This window comes from Zootoca vivipara, chromosome 16, assembly GCF_963506605.1.
Source record: "Zootoca vivipara chromosome 16, rZooViv1.1, whole genome shotgun sequence".
NCBI lineage: Eukaryota > Metazoa > Chordata > Lepidosauria > Squamata > Lacertidae > Zootoca > Zootoca vivipara.
Genome location: NC_083291.1, coordinates 35,219,657 through 35,240,919, shown reverse-complemented (window position 1 = coordinate 35,240,919; position 21,263 = coordinate 35,219,657). Strand labels below are relative to the sequence as shown.

The 21,263-nt window shown below is 51.3% G+C and overlaps 1 protein-coding gene across 1 annotated transcript in view; it reads left to right on the top strand.

Annotated features, from left to right (window-relative positions):
* The window catches only part of ZSWIM4 (zinc finger SWIM-type containing 4), a 39,966-nt gene extending 24,404 nt beyond the window's left edge, over positions 1 to 15,562 (top strand). Inside the window, exons 4-14 of the mRNA XM_035141102.2 lie at positions 1,065 to 1,213; positions 2,179 to 2,329; positions 4,298 to 4,477; positions 5,402 to 5,716; positions 6,267 to 6,404; positions 7,323 to 7,577; positions 8,599 to 8,734; positions 9,944 to 10,101; positions 10,252 to 10,415; positions 11,261 to 11,342; positions 12,381 to 15,562. Coding sequence (XP_034996993.1) covers positions 1,065 to 1,213; positions 2,179 to 2,329; positions 4,298 to 4,477; positions 5,402 to 5,716; positions 6,267 to 6,404; positions 7,323 to 7,577; positions 8,599 to 8,734; positions 9,944 to 10,101; positions 10,252 to 10,415; positions 11,261 to 11,342; positions 12,381 to 13,267 — 2,615 coding nt within the window. The 3' untranslated portion in view covers positions 13,268 to 15,562. The remainder of the gene's footprint in view (positions 1 to 1,064; positions 1,214 to 2,178; positions 2,330 to 4,297; positions 4,478 to 5,401; positions 5,717 to 6,266; positions 6,405 to 7,322; positions 7,578 to 8,598; positions 8,735 to 9,943; positions 10,102 to 10,251; positions 10,416 to 11,260; positions 11,343 to 12,380) is intronic.
* The last annotated feature ends 5,701 nt before the right edge of the window (positions 15,563 to 21,263 follow it).

Genomic DNA, 21,263 nt, shown 5'->3' with positions numbered 1-21,263 from the left:
AAGGAAGTGCCTAAATTCTCCTTGACTGCCAGGTGAAGGCCAAAGATCTGATTCACCATGGCCGCCACTGTTACAAGGGGACACCACCTCTTACACAGAAAAGAGAGGGTGAAGAGAGAATCTGCTGTATTGTAGACTAGCAGTGCTAGGTAAAGGGACCCCTGACAGTTAAGTCCAGGCACAGGCAACTCTGGGGTTGCTTGCGCTCATCTCGCTTTACTGGCCGAGGGAGCCGGCGTTTGTCCGCAGACAGTTTTCCGGGTCATGTGGCCAATATGACTAATCTGCTTCTGGTGAATCAGAGCAGCGCACAGAAACGCTGTTTACCTTCCCGCCGGAGCGGTACCTATTTATCTACTTGCACTTCTTGGCATGCTTTCGAACTGCTAGGTTGGCAGAAGCTGGGACTGAGCAACGGGAGCTCATCCTGTCACGGGGATTCGAACCACCGACCTTCTGATCAGCGAGCTCTAGGCTCTGTGGTTTAGACCACAGCGCCACAGTGCTACACTGGTGCAACAGTTATATAATGAGATATTAATAAGTCTAGTTCTGCATGAGTGATACTCACATTCCGTGAGCATCAGATAAGCTTTGTATTTCTATTCCTTGCGCAGGTGCACAAGGAGCTCCTCTGATGGGCCAGTTGTCTTATCTCTTATCATTCCAGCTCTGCTTCCAAGCTCAGCTCCAATGCCAGACACAGCAGCTCTCACAATTCAGCTGCACAGGCGTGTTGACCCATTTCAGTTTCACTCTCGTGCACAAACATTTATATATTCACAAAACCTTTATGTTGAAGGGATCACGGTCTATGCATGCAAACGTCCCCTCTCACTTTTGAAGTTCAAAAGAACGATGGTCACGCTCTCCCCGCCCCCAACTCCCCAAAGGCACCTCGTTCAGCCACCGTTTGCCCCTTTTCACTTTACTGGACAGGAGGTTGAACTCGACTCACTTTTGTTAAACTGGGTTCACTTATTGTTAGGCGCACTCGTGGGTAACCCAACTGGGTCAGGTCTTGGGTGTGTGTAGCAATGGATGCTTTGGCCGTTTCTTGCCAGGTGCCCCAGACCCCACAGCTGGTGCTGGCATTGAGGATGCAAACTGCTGGCACCTGGATGAGGAGCAGATCCAAGAGCAGGTGAAGCAGCTCCTCTCCAATGGCGGCTACTACGGGGCAAGCAAGCAGCTCCAGTCCATGTTCAACAAGGTAAAAGCCTCTTATTTGTGTACCCAGCTCTGCTTCCTCCTTTACTCATCATTGTGGGCATGATTAAAGGTAAAGGGACCTCTGGCCGTTGGCTCCAGTCGTGAACAACTCTGGGGTTGCGGCGCTCATCTCGCTCTATAGGCCGAGGGAGCCGGCGTTTGTCCGCAGACAGCTTCCGGGTCATGTGGGCAGCATGACTAAGCTGCTTCTGGCGAACCAGAGCAGCGCACGGAAACGCCGTTTACCTTCCCGCCGGAGCGGTACCTATTTATCTACTTGCACTTCGTGCTTTCGAACTGCTAGGTTGGCAGGAGCAGGGACCGAACAACGGGAGCTCACCCCATCGCAGGGATTCGAACCGCCGACCTTCTGATTGGCAAGCCCTAGGCTCAGTGGTTTAACCCACAGTGCCACCTGAGCCACATTATCTCTCCCCTGCCTGCAGTGCCTGGTCGGTGGAGTAGCGACTCTGCCCATTCATTTAGGGCTGTCTTTTTTTCCTTTTTTGCCTGGGGGGGGGCATACAGTGTGTGGCATGGAAAGTTGCCATTGCTTGGGCTTAAGAGCTATTATGTTCCTTCATCCTGTTCCTAAAGAGATCAGGTTTCTCGGGCAGCCCTCCCCCCCTACCTCTGGTTCCTTCTAAGACAGAGCTGTTAAAAGTGTTGGGTTGCTGACATTTGGGGATGTAGAAAGATGCCGGCAACATGGAGAAGATGGTGATAACTGACAACTGGGCAAAGTCAACTGGCCGTTTTGACATGCAGGACTCTTGAGTGCTGAGGTGTCAAACACAGCCCAAAGGAGGAGGGAATGGGGCTCAGGGTAGCTGGGCTCAGACAGTAGGTGGAGAGGTTTGTGACAGTTGTCTCCACATGGCTTTACATCTTTGGGAGAGAAGATGCAGTTGCTTTCTGCATCCCTTGGCCGCCTCCTTTCCAGTTTTAACCTCTCTCCTTTCCCAGGTGAGGGAAATGCTGCGAATGCGAGACTCCAATGGCGCACGAATGCTCATCCTGATGACAGAGCAGTTCCTGCAGGATCCACGCCTGGCCCTCTGGCGGCAGCAAGGGGCTGGCATGACTGACAAGTGCCGGCAACTCTGGGATGAACTAGGTGAGTTCATCTTACGCAAGGGAGAATCTATGACCAGGAGCTGTGTGCTTCACACCAGCAGAACTATCCAGCTTTCTCTCCTCACCTTTGTCTTTTTTTTAAAATGAGGTTTCTAGTCCTTAGGATTGCAAAGAGAAGTTTGAAAATATGGGCAGAGCCCACTGAAATCCCAGCTGTCGGAGGTGGGACTTGCTTTGCCTCATTTGGTGTTTTTTTTTTAAAGCGCATCCCATGCCAAAATGATGTGAGCAGTTTGCAGTGTTGAAGCACGTTAAAGAAGCAATATTTTTAAAAAAGATAACATCCACTGATTCCACGATTGGCTGAACTCTCAGTTGAAATTGCCCCCCATACTCTCTCCTTTCAGTCAGTTCCATGTTTGGGGCAGAAAAGAAAATCTGAAACAGTTTTTTTAGCCTGCAGGCAGTACTTAAGCAAAGATGGTGACTTCTCAGCTGTCTAAAGATTGACCCATGGCAGAGTGCAACGTTATATGGAGAGATTTACAAGGAACTACGCAGTCTGTAGCCGTGTCATTAATACCCCAAGCCTGCCTTCTGATGACATTGTGTGGGATTTGGGAGGAAGAGAAGGCAGTTTCTTGGGGTGTGCTGGCCAAAACTCCTTGAGCAGAATTCTGCCCTTAGAGATGCCCCTATATTTTGCCTTTAAACCCCCTGGCCTTCTGTATCCCTGCTTTGTTGAATCCTCCCAGTTCTGCTGCAACCTGTTTGCTAGATACTGTGATATTTTGTTGTTTGTTGCTGTCTTTCTTTCATACTGGAGCTCCAGGCAGCAATATGGTGGTTTGCTTTGCCCCAGCGCAATTGCTGCACCCTGTGGCCTTAAGGCAGTGAGCCTGATTCCTGGCTTATCACACAGCTTTATTGCAGTCCATAGACCCAAAATCACCGTTCAACAATAGTATATTGTTATTGAGGTGTAAAATCAGCCTTGCTAGCCAACAGAGGAGCTTTAGGCTGTACATACTGATTTCTGATTTTTACTGCCTCCAAGAGGAATATTGCTACAGACAGTGTAATAGTATCAAACTTACCCTCAAGGAGAACCTTGACATTCCAGGTTGTTCTGTTAGTATTGGATTGATTAGATGCTGTCCTGATTAGATGCTGTCTAACCCTGTTTATGGGGACATGGGTGGTGCTGTGGGTTAAACCACATAACCTAGGGCTTGCCGATCAGAAGGTCGGTGGTTCAAATCCCCGCGACAGAGTGAGCTCCTGTTGCTCGGTCCCAGCTCCTGCCAACCTAGCAGTTCGAAAGCACGTCAAAGTGCAAGTAGATAAATAGGTACCGCTCCAAACGGGAAGGTAAATGGCGTTTCTGTGCGCTGCTCTGGTTTGCCAGAAGCGGCTTAGTCGCTTCTGTATAAACCCTGTTTATACAGATTAAAGGTAAGGGTAAAGGTAAAGGGACCCCTGACCATTAGGTCCAGTCGTGACCGACTCTGGGGTTGCGCGCTCATCTCGCATTATTGGCCAAGGGAGCCGGTGTATAGCTTCCAGGTCATGTGGCCAGCATGACAAAACCGCTTCTGGCAAACCAGAGCAGCACATGGAAACGCCGTTTACCTTCCCGCTGTAGCGGCTCCTATTTATCTACTTGCATTTTGACGTGCTTTCGAACTGCTAGGTTGGCAGGAGCTGGGACCAAGCAACGGGAGCTCACCCCGTCACAGGGATTCGAACCGCTGACCTTCTGATCAGCAAGCCCTAGGCTCAGTGGTTTAACCACAGCGCCACCTGGGTCCCTTTATACAGATTACAATGCAATAAAATGTGTCCCATACATTCAACACCCTGGGAACATGGGCACAGCCTATCTTGGTATGGGACACCAGCCAATCTTCCCCATAGCACTTCAGAAGGGAAAACATTTAATCTGGCTTCAGAAAACAGACAGCTGTTAACCTGGCTGTTCCCCCTCCCCCTTCTCATTGTGCCCCAGGCGCCTTGTGGGTTTGTGTGGTCCTGAGCCCTCACTGCAAGCTGGAGGAGCGGACATTGTGGCTGCAGCTTCTGAAGAAGTGGAACAAGCTGGACATCTGTCCTCTGGAGGAGGGAAACTACTCCTGCGACAGCAGCGGAGCCAACAGCACTTTGCCGCCGAACCCAAACCGCAGTGCAGGTAGGGAAACCCAGGCCAGAACGTTGGGGGCCGGTGGGGGGTGGTCAGAGTTCCTGGTCCTGGGCTTGATTGCTTTCCCCTACAATCTCTTGGAGATCATGGCTAGTAGTCAATAAAGTCATTGTCACAGGCAGTATGCTAGGGAGTGTGTTTGGGGGGAACGTTGTTGCAGTCAGGACTCTGCATATAACACTCATGCATTCCACCTCCTGTGACCTACTATATAGGATTTATTGCAATGATCTATGGTACGGTTGCCATGGTCCCAAAAGTGAAAATCCGGACAAAGTTGTAGACCTTTAAAAAAACAAACCAGCTTTTTTCTTTAAAAATCGCCCTAGTTGCCATACGTCTGGGGTTCCCTGGACATTTTGCTGATTCGGCAAAAGTCCACTGGGACGCCATTCCCGGATGTGTCCAGGAAGCCCCGGACATATGGCAGCCCTAATCTATAGAGGTAACATGTGTGAAGTGCCATATCACCATTAAGATCTTACTGAGATATGCAATGACAAGCAAATTTATGAGAATTTGGTATGCAGCTCTTTGCTGACAAAAGAGAAAAATAAGGAGGATTGTCTCTTTTTTTATTTTATATATCTGTGCATACCCATAAAGCTCCTGACCCCATTGTCCCAGTGCTCCTTTTGGAGAGGTGCCCTGTCCTCAAATATATATCCAGCTCCAGATTTGTGCAGCCCACATTTGTGATGACGAAAGCAAACAAAATTTAGCACTGAGAATCTGTTTCTATTTTAATATGAAACGTAAATTGTTATCGAATGAAGTTACGTTTTAGAAAAGCTTTACAGTTAAATTTAAACCAGTGTTCCTGTCGGAGGAGGAGGAGTCTGGTGCTTTTCTGGGCCCAAACTCTTCCATAATTTTCACCCGCCCCGCTCTGGCCTGTTTCCTCCTTGGCAGCTGGTGTTCGGCAGACCGTCTTTGGCCGTGCTATCAAGGCTGCAGAGCTTCGCTGGGGCGATTGTCACCTGCAGAAGATCCTGAGCAGTGACTGCTATGGTGTCTCCTTGAAGAGTGGAAGTGACAAGCTGGGCTTTGACCCCCAGGGCCACCCGCTCTGGCTGGGCGATGCCTTCCCCATGGCCTGCGCGCGAGTGGACGCCTTGCGCTCCCACGGTTACCCCCGAGAGGCCCTGCGCCTGGCTGTGGCTGTGGTCAACGCCATGCGCTTGCAGCGACGCCATCAGCTGGAGAGCTACAAGCAACAGAAGAAAGGCAAGCGGGGCTTAGCACACTGGGATGGGATGGGATGGGATGGGATGGGATGGGATGGGATGGGATGGGAGGGAGGGAGGGAAGGAAGGAAGGAAGGAAGGAAGGAAGGAAGGAAGGAAGGAAGGAAGGAAGGAAGGAAGGAAGGAAGGAAGGAAGGAGGGAAGGAGGCAAAGTTTTGCAGCAGAGCACCGGGCTGCAAAAGAGACACTGGAGCTTGGAGAAGGACAGAGGCTCTCTACTACTTTCAGGGTGATGCTGAGGTCAGGTCCCAGAGTGGGCAATGGACCACCTCTCCTGGTCCAAAAATGCACTTGCTGGTGAAGAACTGCCATGTGTCGCAGTGGATTTCTGTTCATTGAAAGCAGCAGAGGTGTTAGAAAAGTTGAGGCACACCGTCTTGTGAATTTGAGCAGTGGTGGTCCTGGAGCTGCCGGCCTTTTCCACGACTGCTTAAGCACACAGCATTGTTTTCGGGGACTGACGTTTGGGGTGGGGCTGCTTTGGCTTGGGGCTTGGTGACTGAAGTATCCTTTTCTCTTCCGCCGCCCAGAGCTCTTGCACAAAGGCACAACCAGCATCACCAACCTGGAGGGATGGGTGGGGCACCCTCTGGACCCCATCGGTTGTCTCTGCCGCACCTTTCTGGAGGCCTGCCGAATGGATGATGAGGTGCTGGCCCTCTACCCAGGTACTGTGTGGGTACATGGAGAAAATGAGGGTGGGTGGGGGGAGCTGCAAGGCCCTTCTCCATAGCTGAGCATCACTGGCGCCTGGTCTATAGATCCACCTGAGATTACCTGACCGTAGCTGAGGTTCTGATAACCAAAGACCACTTTGGGCAAATGATTTGGGCCCTATGAGGAAAGGGCTCTGCACAGTGGCGAAGCTGCATGCTTCGGCACTGGGGGGGGGGGCGGAGAGCAGGCGTGGGCGTGGCTGGTGTGCATCCCTAGGGCGTGGCACGTTGCCCCGCGGGGGGCGTGTGGCGTGCATCCTGGGGGCGTGGCATGCCGCCTGCAGGGTGTGGCGTGTGTCCTGGGGGCGTGGCCCCTGACGTGGTGGGGGCTGTGTGGTGCGTGTCCAGGGGGCGGCCGCGATGGTACCCCCTCCCTGATGGTGCCACGGGCAGTGCGCTCCCCGCGCTCCCCTGTTCCTCCACCAGTGGCTCTGCACATGTTGGGTTGTGCCTGTGCAAGAGCTTAGTGTGGAGATCCAGTGTGGTGTAGTGGTTAAGAGCTGTAGACTTGTAATCTGGGGAACCGGGTTCGCGTCTCCGCTCCTCCACATGCAGCTGCTGGGTGACCTTGGGCTAGTCACACTTCTCTGAAGTCTCTCAGCCCCACTCACCTCACAGAGTGTTTGTTGTGGGGGAGGAGGGGAAAGGAGAATGTTAGCTGCTTTGAGACTCCTTCGGGTAGTGATAAAGCGGGATATCAAATCCAAACTCTTCTTCTTCTTACCGTTGTCTAGCCAGGTTGCGGCATGGCCCCACGCAGGCTTGCTGCAGTGGAGGGGCAGCTGCCTTATGTGAGCACAGCTGTGCTGGCAGGGAGGGCTGGGGGCTCTGTTCCTGCTCTGTGGTCCTACCTGTGCCACCTCTCCCCAGATTCTGCATCGGAGCCTAAGAAGGCACTCTACCAGCACATTCCAGTGCCCTCAAGTCCTGGCGAGTCGTACTTCATGCTGGCCCTGGAGGTGGCGCTCCTGGGGCTCGGGCAGCAGAGGTCCATGCCGGAGGGGCTCTACGCCCAGGACAAAGTGGTGCGGAGTGAGGAGCAGCTGATTGGACTCCTGGACGAGATGGAGCTGGACGAGCGGCTGGTTCCTGTGCTCCGCAAGCAGGTGGCCCTGCTCCTGGATGGTAAGGGAGCAGTGGGCTGGGCTGTGGTAGACACTACCCCACCAGGCTCTGAAAGGAGCGGAGGAGGTAGCGAGGGTCTCCCAGGGTAGCGGGAAGGGATTTGCTCTTGGGCAATGGAGAAGTGGATAGGGTGCAGGGAAGGTAGAAGGCCTCTTGAGCACCTTCAATGCCGGGTGCTTAACAGAGAACCCGTGTGGTGCAGTGGGCAATGTGACACGTTGAACTAGGACAGGCACCCCCAAACTGCAGCTCTCCAGATGTTTTGGCCTACAACCCCCATGATCCCTAGCTAATAAGTTTCCGAGCACAAAACGGCCTTCTGGCGGTTCCCTCACTGCGAGAAGTGAGGTTACAGGGAACCAGGCAGAGGGCCTTCTCGGTGGTGGCACCCACCCTCCCATCAAATGTCAAGGAAATAAACAAGTATCTGACTTTTAGAAGACATCTGAAGGCAGCCCTGCTTAGGGAAGTTTTTAATGTTTGATGTTTTATCATGTTTTTAATATTCTGCCAGGAGCTGCCCAGAGGGAAACCTAGCCAGATGGGCAGAGTATTAATAAATAATAATAATAATAATAATTAATAATAATAATAATAATAATAATAATAATAATACACTCCCTGGGTGACCTTGGGCCAGCCACTATCTGTCCCCATCACTTGAACATGAACCTGACTTGCAACATGCTGACAGTTGGATGCAGGCTCAGATAATAATAATAATTTATTATTTATACCCCGCCCATCTGGCTGGGTATCCCAGATGTTGAGTCGCTGGCAGAGAGAGAGGGTTTGGTTGTGTTGGGGATGCTGAGTCCCCTGGGGATTGGGGCCCTGCGTGATGTTACTGCTCTGCGGTGGCGGCCTGCTGGGATACAGAGAAGGACCAGTGATACCAGCTGGAGCAAACCAGCCCCAGGTGGCTCGCTGTCCGCTTGCCCTTGTTCTCCTCTCTTCTTGGGCAAAGTGCTTTGAGTTGGGTAATCAATCTGTTAATCGCCCGCTTGCCTGTTCCTCTCAGGGGGACCCTTCAGTGGATTTGGGGAGGTCGTCTTCCGTGAAACTGTTCCCATGCACACCTTTGCTCGCTACCTCTTCACAGCCATGCTGCCGTACGACCCTGAGCTGGCCTACCGCTTGGCCCTCCGAGCCATGAGGTATGTAGACCCCTGCTTCCCCTTCGCTGGGCTTGCTTTATTTGTAGAGCCACACTTCACAACAAAAGTTCTCTGGGTGGCTCACAATCTATTTCTTTTTGAAACATTGAAACGTTGATTAAAACACAGTTTATTGTTGTATTTTTGGGGAATAATTTTTATTAGTTTTCAATTACAATCCAATAATAGTCTCATTATAACAATGCCAAATTATAATACACTTACCAATACCAAGCATTCAGATACCAAATCATATAATTTAGGTTCCCCCCCCCCGGTGTGCTAGAATTGATGATTTACTTTATTTCTGCGTTCCAAAATCTTATTTACAGTATTTCAATTACACTCTGGTCAAAATAACAACTCTCATTTGTATTGTCACATTAAATTATAATACTACAAGTGAGGCACTCAAACTATATCCTTGTTCTTCCTGTGTGTGACAATTATTCTGTCCATGGTGTTTCTTCCTGTTTAAAGTTTAAAGCTGAGAAGCTGTTTTTAAAAGGTCTGGCTGAAGAGAAGGGTGCAGAAAAGGCCAAAAAAGATGGCACCAGGCAAACCTAGCTGGGGGGGGGATGGACCAGGGCCAATACGGCCTTATCCCTAGCGCCTACCTGCCTCGCCTTCGTTTGGGGACATTCAGAGTCAGGCCTCTGAAGAGGATATTGAGGTTCCAGATGGTACATAGGGGAAAGTGCTGTTCTCCAGGTGTCATCCCTGAGGGGAGGTGACATTGCCGCGGGCAGCTAGCCCCCCCACCCAAGTGCACAGCATGTGTGCCGCTCCGGGTGCGAGAGCAGCTAGCTCTGTCTCTGCTATTCTCCTACTTTTTGCTGTTCCTCTTCCTCCTCTTCCTCCTCCTCCTCCTCATTCTTTGTGGCCAGAATCCAGTCCAACAGGCCTTTGCTCTGTTTCTCCACTTCCAACCTCTTCATCCCCCAGGCCACCCCAGGCTCTTTTCCAACTGCTGCCAAATCCCATCAACCGCAAACCTGGAAAGTAGTGCTACCCAAAGGGAAGCCTTGCCACTTCCCATTTCTGGCTTCTCCCTCTCCACCCTCTTTTCAAATTCTGTTCCCCCCCCCAATATCTGCTTGAGCCTGCCCTTCCTTTCATGGGGTCCTCTGCTTCTGGCAGAGGCAAGGCTTGTTCCTCTTTTTCTGCCACGGCGACGACCTCACCCAGTTTCCCTCTCGATCCCCGCAGGCTGCCCGTGTTGGAGACGGTGTTGCCAGCCAGCGACATCCTGCACCAGAACCCCCTGGACTCCATGATGGCCAATCGCTTTCCCCGCTGGTTCACCCTCGGCCACTTAGAGACGCGGCAGTGTGAGCTGGCATCGGCCATGCTTACAGCAGCTAAAGGTATAGCCCCAGCTGTGGATGGAGGTCAGAGATCTGGGAGCCACAGGTTTTTCTCCTGCTCCGGGAGGGAGAAGAGCATCCATGCTCAGAGAAGTGGGCCGGAGGCTCTGAGAGGAGTATAAACACTTTCCTTTCCTTGGCTTATTGTAGGTGACCCCAACTGGCTGCGCATGGTTCTGGGCTCCATCCAGCAAAATATCCATTCTCCAGCCTTGCTCTTCAAGCTGGCCCAAGATGCCTGCAAGACTGCCACGCCAGCTAACACGCCCCCAGACACCACCTTGCTTAACATCTCCCTGGAGCTTGGCCTGCAGGTGAGGGCGCGTTTGGGCGGATCCTGCCCCCTGCTCTCAGTCCAGGGGCATCGCCATAGCCCAGTCCCCTCGGCTCTTCAGTTTTTACTCGGCAGATGGAAGATTCCGAGCGAGGGAGTTTTGCTCATGCTTTTTTGGGCAGGACGGTTTCCAATCAAAAGCTGTGATGCAGCTGTTTGAAATGATAGATTCCTTTAGGATGCGGGTTCTCACTAACCAGGGACACTGAGCTTTTTTTTTTTTTTAAAAAAAGGAATTTTAAAACAGTACCTTCGTACCATTTGCTCATTTTCCATCCGCTATCCTTGCTGAAATCAAGTTCCTTCCTGGATGAGCAAGAGGTTTCTGCCTTCTTGAAAAACTGTATGATTTTTATGGTAAATGCATGTTGAACTTCGATTGGTAGAGTTGAAAGGGACCCTGAGGGTCTGGCCCCCTGCAGTGCAGGAATCTACTTGCTTGGAGTAGAAAGTTAAGTGAAAGTCTCCCGCGTTGTCTTTGTGCTGTTCTTTTCTCCCCTGGGAGCCAAACGTATCACAAGGCGCATTCTTGGGGTTCCTCCTGCCCTTTGAAGGTCTCCTTTTGCAGGTGGGGAACTTGAGAGGGAATGAATGGTTTCACCCTCTGGTACGCAGGGGTGAAAAATGCCTCTTTCCACGCACTGGATTGCAGTGCTGAATGCTTGTCGGAGGCTTCACTTAGTAGTAGGAGGAGCAGCAGCAGCAGCAAGAATAGCCATCCTAGGAAGGGAGGAGGGAGGGCATCCCATGTGGGGCTCCTCAGGTGCTTCGTGGCTCCTTCTGCGCAGTCTTGCAAATGCCTGTCACCTGCTGCTCTCCCTGTAGGTGATGCGAATGACGCTCAACACCATGACCTGGCGACGGAGGGAAATGGTCCGCTGGCTGGTCAGCTGCGCCACTGAGATTGGTGAGTGCTTGTGATGCGGCTGCTGGGTTAGGCGGTCACTCTGCCGCAAAAAATGTCCTTGGTATTTTGTCCGTGGTATGATTATTATTTTCCACCTAGTCTTTCGCAAGATTACATATACTGCCCTCGGCTGTACTTGAGGGTCAGTTTCAAAAAATTCCACTGGAAAAACGGTTATGTCCCTGTGGAGATGGCAGTATTGAGTCAGTGGCTCATGTGCTTCTGGCTTGCACTCTTTTATGAAGATTTGAGGAGTGAGGTTATTACCCCTCTATTATTGTCCATGCTGGGTCGCTCAACCATTGCCACTGTGTCCTTTCTTTTAGCAGATCAAGGTGACCAGGTGACAGCAAAAACTGCAAGGTGTTTAGCGGGGGGCACTAAGGCATAAGATCCATTATTCTGTTTCAGTGTCTCTGAAGAAGTGTGCATGCACACGAAAGCTCATACCAATGACAAACTTAGTTGGTCTCTAAGATGCTACTGGAAGAATTTTTTTTAAAAAATTATTTATTATTTGATTATTGATGTAAACCACCAAAATGTATTTTCTGTACAGTGGACGCTTGGGTTGTGAATGTGATCCGCGCGGGAGGCATGTTTGCAACCCATGCCTGTGCACGCGCTGGTCGCGATTTGGTGCTTCTGCGCATGTGCAAAGCACAATTTGGCTCTTTTGCACATGCACGCCGCAGAAACCCGGAAGTAATCCATTCCGGTACTTCTTGGGTTTGGCGCAGAGCGCAACCCAAAAAGACACAACCTGAAGCGGCTGTAACTTGAGGTATGACTGTAGTTAAGTTTTTACCTCTGTCTTCAGTACATTTTTTTTTATATATTGCCATGCAACTAAATATTCTTCTGATTCCGATTCCTTGATGGGTCCTGCTCGTTTCCAGGCGGCCTCTCGGGAGCTTCACCTTCCCTGCTTCTGCTTTGCCCACAGTGCTCAGGGTCCACACCTTGGGGGGGGGGGGGCGGGGTGCCCTTGGCTTCGTAACCTTTGCGCTTAATCCCCTCCCCCCCTTTCCCTTTCAGGTGTCCAGGCCTTGATGAACATCATGCAGAACTGGTACACGCTCTTCACGCCTATTGAGGCGACGACCATCGTGGCCGTGACGGGCACCACGCACGCGACGCTGCTGAGGCTGAGCCTGAGCACGGCGCAGCGGGAGGATCTGTGCAGCTGCGCACGGACGCTGGCGCTGCAGTGCGCCATGAAGGACCCGCAGAACTGTGCGCTGCCGGCTCTGACCCTTTGCGAGAAGAACCACGCGGCCTTTGAGGCGGCCTACCAGATCGTCCTGGATTCGGCGGCCTCCGCCGGCATGGGCCACTCCCACCTCTTCACCGTGGCCCGGTACATGGAGCACCGCGGGCTGCCCTTGCGCGCCTACAAGCTGGCCACCCTGGCCTTCTCGCACCTCAGCATCGCCTTCAACCAGGACACCCACCCCGCCCTCAACGACGTCCTCTGGGCCTGCTCCCTCAGCCAGTCGCTGGGCAAGAACGAGCTGGCTGCCATTGTCCCGCTGGTCATCAAGAGTGTGCAGTGTGCCCCCATGCTCTCTGACATCTTGCACCGCTGGAGCCTTCCGCCCCCGGGCCTTGCCTCACTGGGTGGGGGGCGCCGCGGGGCGGGGGGCGCCGGCGCCGGAGGGAAGCTCTTTGCCATGGACAAAGCCCCTCTTTGCCAGCTCCTGGAGGCGGCCATGGCTGCCTACATCAGCACCACTCACTCGCGCCTCACCCACATCAGCCCTCGGCACTACGGCGAGTTCATCGAGTTCCTGGGGAAAGCCCGCGAGACGTTCCTGATGGCGCACGAAGGGCACATGCGCTTTAGCCAGTTCCTTGACAACCTCAAACAGACCTACAAGGGCAAAAAGAAACTGATGTTGCTTGTACGGGAGCGCTTTGGCTAGGGGCTGCTCTGGGGTGCGCACGCTTTGGCTGGGGGGGGAGGGTGTTCAGAGGGGCACCTCTCTCCCCTTGATCAGAAGGACTTTAGCTTGGAGGGTGGGGTGGTAAGATCTGTTTCCCATGGCGCACTAGTGCTTTGGGGGGGTGGGGTGTGATGAAGCGGAGCCTGGACTTCCGCCTGGGTTCAGAAATCCCTTTACTTGCAGGTGGGAGAGCAGTGAAGTCTCTCCTCCCTTCAGCGGAGATGCTCCAGGGCTGTAGCAGGTGGGCCTGCACTTCAGCTGGGGGGTCCCACTTCAGCTTGGGGTGGGGAGGTTTTTTTTTTTTTTGTCCTGCAACACCTGGGCTGAGCATAGCCTCTGTTTGAAGGCCGAAGCCCCAGCCGCTCCCTCGGCTGCCTCCATGGGGCAGGAAGGAGTTTGAGCGTCTGCTTTGGCTCCAGGAGTTGCCGGTTTTTCAGTATTAACTTGCAGGAATGCAACAGAAACCCCTCCCCCCACACACACTTTGGTTGAAGGGTCCAAGCCCTGGGAGCGTCTTGCAAGTGGTTGGGGGTCCAGTCCCATGGAATTTCACAGCTGCTGTTCCGATGTCATGTTTCAAGCCTAGCGATGGCGGGAGTCGGTTCGGGCTTTGTTTATGCAAGCTCAGGTGGGATGCGTGAATGCCGATCATCTTCCCTGCTGAGACCCGCACGGGCTTTCTTGCCCCCCCCCCAAATTCCTTTAGGTCTGAAGTCCCAAACCTGTGCGTTTGAAGTCTGGAGACTCAAAAGAGGGGCTCGAGTGGTCCTTACAGGGCTGGGGTAGGCGACCCGTCAACTTCTGATACCTCCTTGCACTGATAGCATTTAAGTTTCTCTCCCTTCGTGTTGAAAGCATCTGGAGCAAAGGCCCTAGTACCGGAAAAGGGGGGGGCCTCGCTGCTGGAGCCGCCTAAGTCTTGCCGGCATAAACGTTCTCCAAGAAGGCGAGCGACGAGGGGAACAACTTCCTGCTGGATGAGCCAGTGGAAAAGTTGCTCTTGGCAGGTGGGGCATGTTCTGGGGTTCACCCGGCCCGATCTAATGAAGCAGGTTAGTTGCCCACATCCACTGAGGCCAGGAGCCTGCTGTGTCCCTTTTGTGGAATTTCACCTTTGGAAGAGACCAGGAAGGAATCTGTCTCGCTCCCCAGAATGCAGTGTTTTGCTGCCACCTGTCACACTCCAAGCAAACGGGTTTCTCCAGTCCCTTGCCCATTCTTCTAATTCCATTTGTGCATTGGGAGGGGGGGGGCATCCTTCTCTCCCCTGCTCTTTCCTTTCCAAGCATGATTTCCTGTCTTCCCCTCACCCCTACCAAATTTGTCAGTATTTCAGCTTTCCCTTCGGCTTTTAGCTTGTCGGTTGCAGGTTGGCGCCAGGCCCTACTTGCGGGGGTTGGGGCACTTTAGCCATGGGGGGCGGGCAGTGTCCTCTTCTGTCCCTGTCCCTCTAGAACTACCTTTGTTTCCAGTTAAAGCCCCTCAGACTCCTACAACTGAAGGATTCCCGTTCTCTGGCTCCTCCAGTCTAGAATTTCTGGAGCTGCTGGTTGGGTAGACAGTTCATACCTCAAACCTCCTTCCCTGTTTCAGGATGATGCTGTGAAGTGCCAGGCATGCCAGAAATGTTTTGCCCTTCCAGGTGGCTGTGCCACAGCGATCCAATAAACACCCCCCGCCCCAAAAGCCTTTGGATGCTTTCCGGGAAGATCTTGGGGCACACCCCTTGTGCCACACTTGTCTTTGTTGGTTGGCGCCTTGGGTGTCTTGCGCAGCCGGTCTGGTGTTTCCCATGGAAGAAGGCCGGGGGAGGTCTCTAAGTGGCCCTAGTGGGGTGCTAAATGGTATTTCCAGAGACATCCCCACTCCAAAATCCCACTTCTTTTTTCTGCTGGATAAAAACCTACTCAGGAACAAACCACAACAAGCTCATGCTACTAATTAGATTATTGTGATGACAAGATAATGTTTTAAAAAGTTTAATATATATGAAGAGGCCGGGGGTCCCGAAGGGGCTCCTTTTCGTGCGCATGGGGCCAAGGGGGCTGCGTCCTGTGCTCAGCCCTTCTTGGCCCTTAGTGTTGGTGGAGATGTTGGTGTGTTGCACAGCTCCACTTTGGAGCCAGCTAGTCAGTTAGTTTTAAAGTTTCTGGGTTTATTTCTTTGTTTCCCTGTATTAAAAAAAATCCTGTAATTTTGTAATTTTTTTTCTATTTATTGAATCATTTATTGTATTATTTTGTAAAAGGTTTAACATAAACTGCAACATTTGTTTTTTTGGCTTCTCTTTTGGAGATGGTGTGTGTGTGTTGTTTCTCACTGTTTTCTTGCAAATGATCCTCAAATGAGTTGACTCATCTTGGCTACTTTGGACCAAAATCCCCGCAAACACTGACATACGTGGGTGTCCAGGGTGTTGGGGCAACACTGTTGAAGTAGGTGCTTCACTCCTTCCTTCCTTCCACTGCTGCTGCTGTCAGGAAAGAAGCCATGTTCTCACTGAGCATTACATCCAGCCTCAGCAAACAAGGTTTGCTTTTGGCTTTCCGTCCATGGTTTGTTTAGAGCAGGCATCCCCAAACTTCGGCCCTCCGGATGTTTTGGACTACAATTCCCATCTTCCCCGACCACTGGTCCTGTTAGCTGGGGATCATGGGAGTTGTAGGCCAAAACATCTGGAGGGCCACAGTTTGGGGATGCCTGGTTTAGAGGAAATAAACCACGAGCCGGGGTTGAGACGCGATGCTAGGCAAGACCATGATTTCTTTCCCAGAAGGTACAGGGGAGGATCGAAGCGCCTGCGATCTCGGCAGCAGCACATGCCCTCCTTTAAAGCACAGTCTATAACTATGGCTTAAAGCAACGTGCCAATTAGATCTTATTTGTACCTCCAGGACTAAAATGCACATTAAACCTCCCAGCTTTCATATTTCCCAAATGCGCCAACACCATTCTCTGGTTAAAAGGCGTATCAAAAGATGCTTAAAATATTCAGAAATGTGTGTGCTTAGAGAAAATACTGTACATTTAGAGATACAAGTACAAATGCATATTTTGTGCTGGATGCATGCTGGCTGGGACAGGACAGACCAGATTTTTGAGTAAACATACATGCATACAGGTGACATGGGAACAGGCTGATTTGCCCATCCCTGCCCTTAATCAGGGACCCAGGTGGCGCTGTGGGTTAAACCACAGTCTAGGGCTTGCTGATCAGAAGGTCGGCGGTTCGAATCCCTGCAACGGGGTGAGCTCCCGTTGCTCGGTCCCAGCTCCTGCCCACCTAGCAGTTCGAAAGCACGTCAAAGTTCAAGCAGATAAATAGGGACCGCTCCGGCGGGAAGGTAAACGGCGTTGCCGTGCGCTGCTCTGGTTCGCCAGAAGCAGCTTTGTCATGCTGGCCACATGACCTGGAAGCTGTCTGCGGACCAACGCCGGCTCCCTCGGCCTATAGAGCGAGATGAGCGCCGCCACCCCAGAGTCGGACACGACTGGACCTTTTTGCCCTTAATCTAGGTTTGTCCCTGTTCCATGCCACTGTCTTCTTGAGCATTGATGGTTCAAATGAGCTTCTTCTCATCTTAACGTCCATGTCTTCATTTGGTACAGGATTCCATAATCAGGTTGGGTATAGTGGCTTGTGTCGCAGCGTGACCATGAAGCGTTCCTTCATGCCTTGAAAGATAGAAGTATAAGAAAAGCATTCTCAAATTGTATTCCACAACCTGTCCCAAAATATTGTTGCGCCTGTGGCAGAAAGTCTTAAAGAATAGGACTTTTACAAGTATATTCAAAGGTCAATTTGAACACCACTGCTATCAATCTCCAGCCACTGAAATGGTTGCCTAGCTCGAGCTGCCTATTTCTCAACAAGTTTTTGGGGTGAGGTCCCTGGCAAACCTGCAGGGCAGTTGTAGCACTGAGAACTCTATAGTCCTAATACAAGCCTTGAGTGAAACCCAACAGTGCTGGTTGGGACATTACTTCCAGATTACATAGTCCTGAGTCACAGATGACTCAGCAAGCAATGACTGGCACACAGCATTTAATTATTAGCAGGATGGTGGCAGATAAAGAAAGTAGTATTGTGCTAGAATGAGCAGCGGCTGTTTTGTGGGTCTTGGAAGTTCTCTGAAAGCTGATCACCCAAATTTGAAATGTTTCTCGGGGTGTTTGTGTGTGTGTGAAAGAGTGAGTGAGAGAGAGACCCGCTTGTTGCCTGATTGGTTAAATGCACAGGTGACACTAGTACAAAAAGCATTTGTAAAATGTCGCATGGCAGCTGTTGCACTGTGTGTGTATCTGCATATCACCCAATCTAAGTGATGGTACCAACCGACAACATGAAATGCCAATCAGTCAATGAAACCAAACATGAAAATCCAAATATTTGCATAGAAAACAGCAGTGTATTATTTGGCCTCAATTTATGCAGGAAAAGAGCGGTGGCAAACTGAGGTCAGCTCTAATCCTTAGAACACAGATTTCACATGGGAGCATAGATAAGGATATCCTTGTGTCGGCCTCTGTTAGTGGGGCTTCAAGCAATTGTCCTCTCTGGGTGTCACTACCAGAAAGAGTCCTATGGCACCTTGAAGCTGAGAGCAGAGGAGGAAAACCTGTGGCTTTCCAGAAACTGATTGTATCTTTGGTAAGCCTAATGTAGACCACTTAGAGACACTGCTGCTCAATAGTACATAAGTTGTTCAAATAAAGGAGATTAAAAACCAGCTCATTTTAACCATTCAGTCACAACAAGTTTGCTGTTCAAGTGCTGGAAGTCTGATCTCAGCAGGGTCTGAATTGCACAGAGCAGGGTCCACTGTTACTGCCCACTGGGTGGAGGGGATTTGGAGCCCAGATGCCTCCCCACTTGGGTCTGAAAGGGGATCAGGATTTCTTGTGCCATAAGGGACTGTATGTAGCCTTTAGCCTTTAAAGAGGAAGACCACCAGGAACTCATAGCACTCTGGGGCAATTGGCTAACTTGGATTTATAGTATTCAGTGCCACAGTGGAACTTCCAGAAGGCGTAAAAATAATAAAACCAAGGACAGTAACAGAACATCTGAAGAAGTTGGATCCATTAATCTTTGAGGCTCGGTTTCTGCTCGAAAAGACGAAGCCTGACTGACTACAGTGCCACAATATGTAAAGGTAAAGGTACCCCTGACCGTTAGGTCCAGTTGCGAGTTGTGGCGCTCTATAGGCCGAGGGAGCTGGCATTTGTCCACAGACAGCTTCCAGGTCATGTGGCCAGCATGACTAAGCCGCTTCTGGCAAACCAGAGCAGCGCACACTGCGTTTACCTCCCTGCCGGAGCGGTACCTATTTATCTACTTGCACTTTGACGTGCTTTGGAACTGCTAGGTGGGCAGGAGCTGGGACTGAGCAATGGGAGCTGTACTAAGTAAAGGGGGCCACAAATGTGCATGTACTGATTTTTATATATTGGTGCAAAATTATAAATAAATGGTATAATTTAAATATAAATATAGGTGCCCACTCAGCTTGCTATATTGATGGGCAACTTTATATTTGAACTGGATTTCCAGATAGCCCTTCAAATAGAGGAACATCTTCAACTACTGTCTTTTCTAAGGACACCTGACTATCCTCACAGTCTGTCTTACATCTTTAAACAGAAACACTGTGTTGGAGGGTTGGGCTGGGGGATCTTCCAGCAGTGGATGGGCTGAGTCAGCTCCCCTGGATGCCTTGTGTTTGTTTTCCTCTTGCATAATAGTAAAGGATGACTCCCGTCCAGGTTGGCCAACCCAGGTAGTTCCGTTTTGCAATCATAGTTTCTTTCCCTGGAGGTAGCTGCATGGATAGCACACAAACAGCCAGATGCAGCAAATTTAGGAGGAAGTGTAGGGAAATAGAAGAGAAGAAGAGTTTGGATTTGATATCCCGCTTTATCACTACCTGAAGGAGTCTCAAAGCGGCTAACATTCTCTTTTCCCTTCCTCCCCCACAACAAACACTCTGTGAGGTAGGTGGGGCTGAGAGACTTCAGAGAAGTGTGACTAGCCCAAGGTCACCCAACAGCTGCGTGTAGAGGAGCGGAGACGCAAACCCGGTTCCCCAGATTAGGAGTCTACCGCGCTTAACCACAAACTATACAATAAGGAGGGACGCAGGTGGCGCTGTGGGTTAAACCCCAGAGCCTAGGGCTTGCCGATCAGAAGGTCGGCAGTTCGAATCCCTGTGACGGGGTGAGCTCCCGTTGCTTGGTCCCAGCTCCTGCCAACCTAGCAGTTTGAAAGCATGTCAAAGTGCAAGTAGATAAATAGGTACCGCTCCAGGAAGGTAAACACCATTTCCATGCGCTGCTCTGGTTCGCCAGAAGCGGCTTAGTCATGCTGGCCACATGACCTGGAAGCTGTACGCCGGCTCCCTCGGCCAATAACGCGAGATGAGCGCCACAACCCCAGAGTCGGTCACGACTGGACCTAATGGTCAGGGGTCCCTTTACCTTTACCTTTAGACCATAAGGAAGGGGTGCGGGTGGCACTGTGGTCTAAACCACTGAGCCTAGGGCTTGCCGATCAGAAGGTCGGTTCGAATCCCCGCAGCAGGGTGAGCTCCCGTTGCTCGGTCCCAGCTCCTGCCCACCTAGCAGTTCGAAAGCACGTCAAAGTGCAATTAGATAAATAGGTACCGCTCCGGCAGGAAGGTAAACAGCGTTTCCGTGCGCTGCTCTGGTTTGCCAGAAGCGGCTTAGTCATGTTGGCCACATGACCCAGAAAAATTGTCTGCGAACAAACGCCAGCTCCCTCTGCCAGTAAAGCGAGATAAGTGCCGCAGCCCCAGAGTTGTTAGTGACTGGACTTAACTGTCAGGGGTCCTTTACCTTTACCTTTACCTTAGACCATACGGAAGGGTGCTCAGGCAGGGACAGGTCATGTGCAAAACTCAGCCGGATGAGTCACCCAAATCAGCACTGGCCCCACAGAGGCACAGAGGTTGATTAACTGGGTGGGGTGGCCCTGAGCACCTGTTCCTCAGCACCAGCCTGACTGCACCAGGCCCAAGGGAGGCCTCCTGCATCACGGGGACATCCAAGGAAGCTGAATGTGGAAGATTCAGAAAAGACAAGAGAGAGTACTTTTTCACTAGCAATGAACCAATCCAGCCATTTCAGTTTCTCACTAATTTTCCCAATTGCCATTTTAAAATAGTAACTTCGTGAAAATTTGCCAGCATTTTTGTGCAAATCTATCCTACTATAGGGTTGCCATACACCTGGAATTTTCTGGGCATAGCAGCGTCCAGGCAGAAATTGCTGAAATGTCCAGGAAAATCCGGATGTATGGCAGCCCATGTCAGTAGTATAGATTTTGGGGATTTTAATTTTAAAAGAGCTCAAAAACTTTTTGTTGTTGAGATTTTGCAAAAAAAAAAAAACCCTCAAAACTAAAAAAACTCAACAACTTTGTGTCCAGATTTTCACTTTTTGAAATATCGCCACCCTAAAGTACTATATACCTTTTTATATACAACTAGCTGTACCCAGCCACGCATTGCTGTGGCTTGCGTCAGCAGTGGGGCTGGCCTGCCTCTCGTGGCGTCAGTGTGGAAGGTGAGGAGCGGCAAGGCCCAGCCTGTCTCTTGGGCTCCCTGCCGGCCTCCCTCTCTGCCCGGAATGCCTGGCCTGGCTCTCTCGGCATCATCATGGATATTGCAGGGCCCGGCCTGCCTCCCGGGCTACCTGCTGCCCTCCCTCTCCTCCCCCCCCCCCGGCGGCTATGGATCTGGCGAGGGAGGAGGAGGAGGAGGGGGCAGGAGTGTTGAAAGTTGTTTGTGTCCCCCCCCCTGGGTTCCCCGAGGCGTCTTTGACACCCACCAGATGGCACTATTGCTACACAAACGGATATGGTGTCTGTTCCTTTGACGTCCACTGGAGGGTGCTATATTTTTTCACAAAATCATGTTGTTACCTGTGACAGGTGTCACATCTGTGTAATCTAAGT